The sequence below is a fragment of the Vombatus ursinus genome, unplaced genomic scaffold (assembly GCF_900497805.2).
Source record: "Vombatus ursinus unplaced genomic scaffold, bare-nosed wombat genome assembly UNPS02014176.1, whole genome shotgun sequence".
Lineage (NCBI taxonomy): Eukaryota > Metazoa > Chordata > Mammalia > Diprotodontia > Vombatidae > Vombatus > Vombatus ursinus.
The window spans coordinates 803,722-813,772 of NW_020953954.1; the positions used below are offsets into that span (position 1 = coordinate 803,722).

A 10,051-nucleotide genomic window follows, 5' to 3' on the forward strand; every position below is an offset into this window, starting at 1 on the left:
AGAATGGGGGTGGGGAGGAAAAAAAGAACCTGGGAGTTTCCCACAATGCACCACTCCAGGCTGCACTAAGCTGAGGACCAGGGTTGGCAGAGGGTGGGTCTGGGCTGCGTCTTTGGTCCAATGGGAGGCTGGGGGCGGGCCTTCTGCTTCCCTGCCCTCTAGGCTAAGACAGCTCCACCCACTCCAGCAGCCCTGGTGAACCCTGAACTCCAGGACTTCCTCAGTGCAGGTAGCCAGCCTGACATCATCCTAGCTCCAACCCAGGCCCAGCCCAAGTTTATTCCGGTTCAAGGCTCATCAAATGAGTTTTCTATCTTTGTCTATCTATCTGTACACATATAGGTAGGAATACAAGAACAGATGTATGCCTACGTATATATTCTAAAACTATATATAAAACTCTATGTGTATGTACACATATATATGACTCTAGTTCATTTGCAAGCCAAACGCAATGACAGCTTCCTCCTCAAAAAGGTGGAGAGCCTAACAAAGGGCGAACCCTCACCTGAAAGATTCTCAGTTCAGGGGAGGTAGGGCCAGGCCCTGGTGGTAGATGATAGGACCTGGGGGAGGGGGCTGTCAGAAAGGACGTGAGTATCAATGTGTCTGAAGGTGCTCCATAACAGCCTGGCACCCATTAGAAGACTGGGGACAGAGGGATTCCAGAGTTCAGAAGAAGGTGCCCCCACAGACACTGATTCTACAGGAAAATCCCACCCAGGATAGAAAAGGTCAATCAGAATTCACAAATAGCTCTGATCCACATAAGAAAAAGGGAGTTGTTTGAAGAAAAGAGTGGGCATGCCAGGGACCCACCTTGAAATGGGGATTAAGAAAGAGCTATGGGAGTGGAGGCCAGGCTTGCTACTGATCTGGGGTAGAAGAGCTCTGAAGCAGGGGCATCGAGCTAGAAAAGGGGCTCCAGTGCCAGGCAGCCAATAGCCCCAGGCTCTTAGAGGTGCATTGTGGGAAAGAAGAGGCCCCAAGAAGAGAGAGAGGTCACTGCTCCTAAAGAAAGTGGAGCTGGCCAAGTCAGAGCAAAAATGGCCGAGGGAATGGAGAGCCAAGAAAAGGAAGAGGGCCCTGAGCTGCCCTGCATGAATTCAGACTCAGGCTCTGAAAAAAATGGGCAGAGACATATTGGCTGAGCTTTGGCCAGGGGTATTTGAAAGAGCATGAAAAATGGGAGATGAACCCCAAAACTAGAAAAGGGGAAACAATATACTAATCATGGGGAGGAAGAGACCAGAGTCTTCAAATTATAGGCCAGTGAGCTTGACTTTGAGTCCTGGGGAGATTACAGAATTGATCAGGAAAGGGTTGGTTAGTGAATAACAAGGAAAGAAGAAAGGAAGGGAGGGAGAGAGGAAGGAAGAAAACAAATGTGTATTAAAAGTGCCTACTATGTGTCAGGTATTGCACTAAGCACTTTACAAACACTAGGAGGTCAGGGCCATTATTATCCTCATTTTACAGTGGAGGAAACTAAGGCAGAGAGAGGTTTAAATGACCTGCCCAGCATCACAATGGCTAGTAAGTGTCTGAGGCTGAATTTGAACTCGGGTCTTTCTGACTACAGGCCCAGCACTTACAGTTATTACCAAGACCAAGCAAGGTTTCGTCAAGCCCCAGGCTTCCTGGACTGATGTCACTTCCTTTTTAATGGGGTTCTCAATTTCATAGATGGGGGAGTTGTATAGGTACACTTTCCATTTACCTTAGCAAAGTGTTGGATAAAACATCTCATGTCATATTTTGACGCACAAAGCTGGACACATGTGACCTAGACACTGGGACTAGTGTCCCAGCATTTGGAGCTGGTGGAATGTTCAGACCACAGAGAGGGAGGGTCACTGATGATTTATGCCACAAGTAATAATCTCAGTACATACATTTATGATTTCTTTAACCACAGTAAGAACTGCTGGTCTCCAACGAATTGGAGAAAAACGTTGGGAGATGGATGATGCTGACGATGGGAATCGAAGGACACAGTTTCCAAAGGGAGTTTCCTGAGTAGAAGGCTGGAATAACACGCAACTCAATAGAAACATGTCATATCCTGTCTTTGGGTTCAAGAAATCAACCTTCCAGGTGGACGGGAGGCTTGGTTGGGCTCGACTGGACGGCCGTTCTGAGAAACACCAGCTCCGGGGAGGGGCAGATTGAGGAGACGCTCTGCTGACCTCTGCCCACGTCAGGGCAGACCACGCTGGGTGTGCTGTGTCGGCTCCTGCGTGCTCCCAGGAGGATGCTGGTAGGCTGGAAACCATGTGGGCCAAGGGGACTAGCACGACGGGAAAGGGGCGCTTAGGGGGAGGTGCTCAGGTCGGAGAAGACTCGAGGACCTGACGATTGGCCGCCCTAAGGAGTAGGGATTAGCCTGTTCTGGTTTGGCCTCAGAGGGCAGAAGGGGGACGGGGAGGGAGAGGGAGACCAAGGTTCGGACAAACTGAGGCTAGAAATCAACCAACACTTCCAAGCTCTACAAGGGGCTGCCTGGCGGTGGGATGGGGTCCCCAAAGAACAGCTGGAAGACCACTTGTCCTGTGGGCTGCAGGATCCTTTACTGGCCTGATTCGGGGCTAGAGGAGATTCTGGGATTCTTGGCCCCTGACTTGCGACCTCATGTGTTTTCCTCTCTGGTTTTCAGTCCGTGAAACAGAAAAACCCCTGTCTTCTAAGGCTGGGGTGGGATGTTGATCCCAAGCCCTCTTGGACTTGTTAGGAGAAGGCAGTCTTCATCGCCTTAGGGTTCACCCTAGTTAGGGAGGTTCCCAGGTAGGAATAATCCTGAATAATCAGGATGAATGATTCAGGGCCAGTGACATAGCACCCTCTGGTCTGCAAAGAGCATCTCCCCAGTGTCTCAGGGCGGTACTCTACGGGCCTTAGGCTCCTCCAACCATCCAAGTCTGTCTGGTTTGGCTGGACCTGCCCTAGGGTGAGATCTACCTGGTGACAAGGCCCCTGAAGGGGACCAGTCACAAGAATCCCAGTATACTAGTTTCAGGGCCTATTAGCCTTTCGGGGGTGGGGTGGAGGAGGGAGGGCAGGCCCATGGATCCTTGCCTCCTTGCTCTATCTCCACCAAAGCAGACCCCCAGGGCAACCCAGGTACAGATCCTGACCACAGAGACATCTGGAGAGGCTGGTGGAAGGAAGGAGGTTCAGATTATTATCCCATTTTACAGATGGAGAAGTTGAAGCCCAGAAAGAAGCTTTCCTGAGGTCCCATGGCCACTAAGTGGCAGAAGGGGACCCCGCTCCTGCCTCCCCCAGTCAGTGATTGGTGCTTCCCAGAGGCCTCTGCAGCACTGGCCATGCCTGAACAGGACGCTGTCCCTTTGGCCCATTGCTGGCCCCAAGCCAGAGCTCAGGACTAGAGGAATCTACTTAGAATAATTATTTCTTTATTCTCTTACACGACAAGACACAAAAATTACAACTTTTTAAAACTCTTATTCAGAAGGAAAAAAAAATAGACTTCTGTAAGCAGCAGCTTTGCAAAGTACATGTTTGTCCAAGATTTGATTCTACAACCAATGGGCAGAGGGGTGAGAGCTGTCCGAGGCCCAGCTGTTTTCTTAGCGCCCTAATTAGCAACAGCGCCCCCTGGCAGTCAGCCTCAGGAGCAGCCTCCTGGGCACTGGGGTGGGTAGGGGTCTAAATTAGTGTCACTGAGGTTCATCCCCCAGCTCCTGCCAAGTGGCCAGGGGACAGGCGCAGCACCCTCACACCAGGTGGTCACCAAACACTCAACTTTTTTGGGGGTGGAGGGGTGGGGGGAGGGGCTACCTAAGCTAGTTGGATTAGTTTGGGTGGAAAGAGAGCTAGCTGCCCCAGAGCTTCTGGAGCCTCCCCAGTCAGGGCCTGGCAACGTGCCTCTCCAAGAAGCCCCCGTTCCCCTTCTGCTGGGAGAACCAGGTGACCAGACCCTCCTAAGGGGGGCCAGTTGGGATGGGGCTGTTGGTTAGGGAAGGGGAGGGATACTACAAAGTCAGGTGGTCCCAGGCCCTGGCAGGAATCCAGAGGGAACAAGGAATAAGGGGTCAGGGCTGAGGATGGACCTTCTTTAAGGTCCCCTCACCCAACTCCATTGGGATACAGAGTCACTGCCCCAAGATTCAGCTCAAGGCTGGGGGAGGGGAGGTGTCCTATTGGGTCCCTGAAGGTCCTTCTCTGGGTTCTTAGCCACTTGGGGATCCTGTGGCATTTCTCCCCTTCCCCAACACACATACACATACACACACACACACACACCTAGAGTCAGACACAAGAACACGCCAACACTGCACGTAACTCCACAGAGAAACAATCTTGGAGCCCCTCCCCCCAACCATTTTTGGGCCCTGTCCCTCTCAGGGCCTCGAGGAGGCCAGGGGAGGACTCTGCCTGTTCCAGAAGCCATTGAGTCCAAGAACCTCAGAAGTCACCCCTCCCCTCTAGGATGCTAGGGGCCCTCCTGACAGAAAGAGCTAGAGGGGGCAGGGTGGGAATAGGCCACGCCCAGTCAGAAATCTCCAGGAGAGGCCCTAAAGACCTCTCCAGAGTAAGAAAGGAAGGAGGAGAGAGGAGCTTGGGCATCCAAAGCCGGGCTCCTGCTTAGGGGTCCCTGGGACCAGGAGCCTCAGAGCAGCAAAATACCTAAGAGACCCCGACAGGTGGGGAAGGGAGAAGCCAAGACATCCCCATCCCCCAAGGACAGTAAATTGACTAGAGGCAAGGGGGAGGACGGACATACAGACCAGTGGAGGCTGGTAGGGGTAGGGCCAGGCCCACCCTTGCCCCCAGGCGACGCCACTCCCTCTCAGGGTTCTGTGGTATGTTAATAAATAGGTTTGTGCCTGGTCCTCTCCACAGAGGTAGGACTGAGGAGGGGTTCCCATGGGCTGGGACCCTGTCAGGTAGGGCCTGGGGCAGTAACCAGTGGGGGCCCCCCCAGCCTGAGGCCAGCTCAGAGAGGGGGAGGAGAAGACCCACAAGGTCTCTGGGGCCCCGTTCCCAGCCCAAGTTGGGGCAGAGGACTAAGGAATGTAACTGTCTCTATTTCTGCATAAATAAAAAAAAATTGATCCCAGTCTCTGTAGGAGGGGAAGGGGTTGCACCATGGCCTCCTCCTACCCCTCCACACCGGCTGCTGCCACGCCCAGGACCCTCAGGGGCAATACTGCTCCCAACACCGAGGTCTCCTTCCAGAGTTTCTGCCTGTAGCTCTAGGGTGGGGTCTCCCAGAGGGTGATAGAAGAGGGGGCCGGGGCCAGGCTGGGAGCTGGACGGGGTTCAGTCGTGGCGCTGACCTGGGAGTAGCCCCAGCAAGGCCTCACCGATGCCCACAAAGTAGACCACTTGGGCAATGCCGAAGAGTGGGGCGATGACCAGGGCCCGGCAGTAGGCGCCCTTGAGGAAGGCTGATGGGCCTTCGTGCCTCAGAATCTTCCTGGGAGAAGGACAAGACTGTTAGAAGCCCTGTCTGGGGAGGCCTTGATCCTGCCTTGTCCCCTCCCCACAACAGCCAAGGCCCCACCCCACTCCCACCCCCCACCGGCCTGACCTGGCGCAGTCCAGGAAGCCTGAGTAAGTGTCCTCATTCACACCGCGCTGCAGTGACTGGAGGCGGGTCTTAACCACTGCTCAGGGAGAATGTTAAAGTGAGCAAGGGGAGCCAGGCAGGTGGGGTGCCCCGCTTCCCACGCCCCAGAGAGACACTGACCATCACAGGGGTTGACAGCCACAGCAGCTGTGCTCCCTGCAACGCAGCCTGCCAGGAAAGACACATAGAACGGCGCCCTGGCTCCTGGCTCCGAGAGGCCCAGCTGATTGAGGTTGGCGAAGAGAGGGAAGTAGACAATAGAGAAGGGGACATCCCTGGGGGGAGGAAGGGAGAAGAGGACTGAGTCTGGAGGGGCAAGGAGCTGGGGCGCCCCAGCCTAGGCCGGCCAGCCCAGCTCTAGCCCCTTACCTGAGCAGTGTGGCGCCCAGTCCCTTATAGAGCCCTGCGATGCCCTTGCTTCTCAGCAGCTCCCGGGTCAGCTGGGTGGCTGTGGGGCGGGCAGGGGCGGCAGACCCCACCACAGACTGGGCCCCGCCCCGGGCTGAGAGGTGGGCCTGGGTCTCCAGCATCTTCTTCTGAGCCTCTGGGGAAGAGCAGAGGAGGGCAGTGTTAGGAGGTTCCTTATCTCCTCCCCCTCAGACTGGGGTGGGGAGAAGAGCAGGGGCTCCCAGGAACTCAGGAGAGAAGCAACCAGCCCCCCAGGCTTCCCGCCACCCCCCCCCCCCACCGCCTCAGGCCCAGCTTAGCAGATTCTTTAGCCAGGAGGAGGGCTCTCCTTAAGCTCCTTGCGTCTCTTCCCCACCCAAGCCCAGGTACCCCGGCTTGCCCCCTGTACCAAGGCGCCCTGCATCCTGGAGCTGGATCTTGAGCATCTCCATGGGGGTGGTGACGATCACTTGGCATGTGCCAGCCCCACAACCGGCCAGCATCTCCTTCAATAAGGTCAGCTTCTGCCTGGAGGACAGCAGGTACATGAGAGCCAGGAAGGATCCAGGCTGGGCCCCACCTTACAGACTCGATACAATGTAACTTTCTGAACAAGGCAGCCTCTTTACTTCTTCGTGAAGGGGGATGGGAAGCAATGACCAGGCTCCCTCCAAACACTTTCACTGAGGATGGGGCAGTCCAGGAGGAGGGCTCTCTTGTGCACCAGGCATCCCTCCCTGTAAGGGTCCCGGGGCTGTATTTCCATGCGGCCTAGAGCCAGGATGGCCATTTGAGTACATCTGGGCAAAGTCACCCATTTTACAGGTGAGGACACTGAGGTCTAGGGCCTGGACACAAACCCACAGGCAGAGGCAGGATCAGAATCCAGACCCACTGACTCCAATTCTACAACTCCTCTCATTGTGCCTCTTAAGGAATGGCTGACTCCACTCCTCCTTCCGAAAGGCGAGGCGCCAGTGGGCACCCAGGGACAGGAGGCTCAGGGGGATGGAGCAGCACCCCTTCTCTGTCCTGTGCCTTGTGTATGGGTGGGTCTGGCCTTGCTCTTTCTGTCTCAGCCCCTTTTAGAGCAGCAAATGTGGCCCGGGCCAGCTGCAGGCCCGTGCAACCCCAGAGGCGGCAGCTGTGGATGTAGACCGAGGGCAGGCAGCTCAGCGAGGATTCCTGTCTTGGCCCCCTTGCCATGCTAAAACGTGGGGGCAGGGAGCAACTGCGGCTGACAGGCCTGGAGAGTTCAGATCTGGGTCTGTGGCCCCAGTGGGGCCTGGGGGGCCCATCACACTTGCCACTCACCCATCCTTGGAAAGATGGTGGCGGAAGAAGTCATTGGCTGCCAGCTTAATGGCCTTCTCTGGTGTGACCAGGGTCAGATTTACAGCAGCACCTGGAGGAGGGGCAGATCAGACTGACTGCCAGCACTTGGGAAGGAGGGGAGGGGGAGGGCCCACAGCCCAGGGTTCTGCATTTGGCCGTTGTACATTTCCCTTTCACCCAAATGCTAGGTGAGGAGGTGCCAAGCAGCAGAGGGGGAAGGGGCAGACAGTAGCCAGGCTATCCCTCATGTCCTGGCCTTGGCTGGCACACGCCTCATTCATCCCCTGTTCCCCAGGGGAGCCTGGCACTCGAATCTTCAAGTTCCTGAGGGCTCCTTAGAGAGGAGGAGGAGGGGCAGTGAACAGGATTCCCACGTTGGCATGTCAACAGCCCCATGTGGTCACTGTCCTTCTCAAGCCCCCTGGGAATGGGGGACGCTATTTATGGAGCTGTCTGGAACGGTGGGGTCAGTGGAGGCAAAGGACAGTGAGCACGTGAGTCTACGGGGATTTGTGAACACGCGTGACATGTGTGACATGTGACCCAGGTGTGACCCTGGGCTTGACAATGTGCACACACGTTCATGCCCCAGAGGAATTAGACATTCTGCCCTGGAGCATCTCTTCTCCACCACCAGCCTACCGGCTGGCTATTGTCTCCTTCCCTGAGCAGACTCCTACTGCTCTAGCTGGCAAACTGAGGTTCTCTGGGGGCTGAGAGGGGCTTAGAACTGCACCCACCCACATCCCTACATACATCACACACTCCCCCATACCCACACCCCCCTACACACCCCCACCCCCACCCCACACCCCCACATCCATACACACACACACACACACACACACACACACACACAGACACACACACACTGATTTTCCACAATGCCCAGGATGAGGGCCAGAGATGCTTCACTTTGACACCAATAAATCCACATTTCTCCAACAGCTGGGAGGTTCTCACCAATCCTCTTTGTAGTTCATAATCCCCATCAGCTGCTGGCAGCCCCCTCCCCCAGGGGAACCTCCCCCAGGGCCTGCCAGGCCTCTGCCCTGCCCTGCCCTGCCCTCCCTATGGCCTCAATGCCTCATGGAGGCAGCTCTGGCCAGGGCTGGCCCAGGACGGTCTGTGGGATGACGGGCTGATGGGATGGAAGATACATCCCAGGGGGCTGGTTTCACCTCCAGAGGCCCTAGATAGCAGGAATAGGCTGGTGAGGGCAGGTGAGAAGCAAGTGTGAGAGTTCCAGGGGTGGGAAGTGAGCTCCCTGTCACCAGCAGTGTCAAAGCTGGGAGATCTCTGGTGGCTGATAGTGGCTGGTGAGAAGGGGAGGAGATATTCTGAGAGTTCCTCCAGATTGGGATCCTATGACCTGGGGGGTCCTGATGGTGGGGGAGGGAGCAGCTCAGGGATCTCTGCCACGGTCTTAAGATGTGGACTGGGGACATGGGGTGGGGCACACAGGGGCAGCTGGTACAGAAGGGTGGGTCTGGCCTCTGCCCCTTCCTTACCCAGATATCCAGAGGCTACTGCTCCCTAGTTCTCATCTTCAGCCCCTCCTGGGGCTGGGGGGTGGTGGGGTGGTGGCAGAAGGCCTGCCTTGAGGTCTTGACCTCTACAGAGAGGTGAGTTTCCATGCATCGCATGCTACCACAAAGCTGGGCCTCTCTGACTTAGGCCCAGAGGCTGCCCTGACTCCTACACCAGGGGAAGGGGGATGCTGGACCTCTGGAGGCATCCCATCCTCCTGCCTCCTTGCTCCCTTGACAACTAGACAGCACCCCCAGAAGGGGCTGGGGCTGCCAGGCTTCCAAGGCTCAGGCAGGGAGAGGTGCTCTGTAGCACAAAGATCAGGAGAAAGGGCTGCCCCCGTTTGTCCTACCCCAGGGACTCAGGCCTTACCTCTGTACATGCCAAAGTAGCCCTCAGAGCGAATAGTCTTAATGAGACAGTCTGACCTGAGGAGGGGGAGGAGAAGGGCATCAGTTCTGGTCAGGCCTATCCCCACCAGCCTCCATGCCCCTTTCCATCAGCCAGAGCCTGAGACTCAGAGACCAGACCAGGCCATTCCTGGGGGCAACATGCCTGTTGTTGGTGGCAAGGCCTTCTCTCTCACCTGCCATCAGCACCCAGCGTACCCAGACAGGGACCGGGAGGGTTCCAACAGTTTTGGCCTCTGCCCCACAGCTGGGTTCTCATCTCTATGCTGGCCCCACATGGTGGTGCCAGAGGCAAAGACACCTCCTACCCCCAGCTGATATGGTTAGAAGCCCCCCTGCCCCTCTGACTGGCCTCTGCTCCAGCTCCTAAACCACCAAGTGGGGGGGGGAGGTCCTCAGCTAAAAAGCTCAAACTGCTAGTTAGCCCAGCTCCCCGAGAAAGCCTCGTGCACCTCCCCCCCTCCCCACTCACATGCTGGTGTAGATGCGCTGTCCATTCTGCTGGTTCTGTAGCCTCGTCTTAGCCAGGTCGATGGGGAATACACAAGTGACCCCAATGAGCCCCGCAATCCCTCCATTGATCAGTTTGGCTGGTAAACTGGGGTAGGCGGAAGGCAGGTGCAGGTCAGCAGGGTGGCGGGCCACCCTGCTGACTTTCTGCTCCCAGCAGTGGGGTGGGGAGGAGAAAAGGAGCTGGGCCTCCAGCCCACAGAAGAAGCCAGCATCCTCAGTGCTGACAGAGGCAAGGAAGGAGAAGGGGAAGGGGGCGAGAGAAGGGGAAGGGGAAGGGAAA

The 10,051-nt window shown here is 56.4% G+C and overlaps 1 protein-coding gene across 1 annotated transcript in view; it reads right to left on the bottom strand.

Annotated features, from left to right (window-relative positions):
- Nucleotides 1-3,445: 3,445 nt before the first annotated feature.
- Nucleotides 3,446-10,051, bottom strand: part of SLC25A22 (solute carrier family 25 member 22) — a 12,299-nt gene continuing 5,693 nt past the window's right edge. Inside the window, exons 3-10 of the mRNA XM_027860196.1 lie at nucleotides 9,731-9,991; nucleotides 9,221-9,276; nucleotides 7,298-7,388; nucleotides 6,393-6,511; nucleotides 5,966-6,140; nucleotides 5,717-5,871; nucleotides 5,558-5,633; nucleotides 3,446-5,443 (exon numbers count right to left, since the gene is read on the bottom strand). Of these exons, the coding sequence (XP_027715997.1) occupies nucleotides 5,287-5,443; nucleotides 5,558-5,633; nucleotides 5,717-5,871; nucleotides 5,966-6,140; nucleotides 6,393-6,511; nucleotides 7,298-7,388; nucleotides 9,221-9,276; nucleotides 9,731-9,991 (1,090 nt within the window). The 3' untranslated portion in view covers nucleotides 3,446-5,286. The remainder of the gene's footprint in view (nucleotides 5,444-5,557; nucleotides 5,634-5,716; nucleotides 5,872-5,965; nucleotides 6,141-6,392; nucleotides 6,512-7,297; nucleotides 7,389-9,220; nucleotides 9,277-9,730; nucleotides 9,992-10,051) is intronic.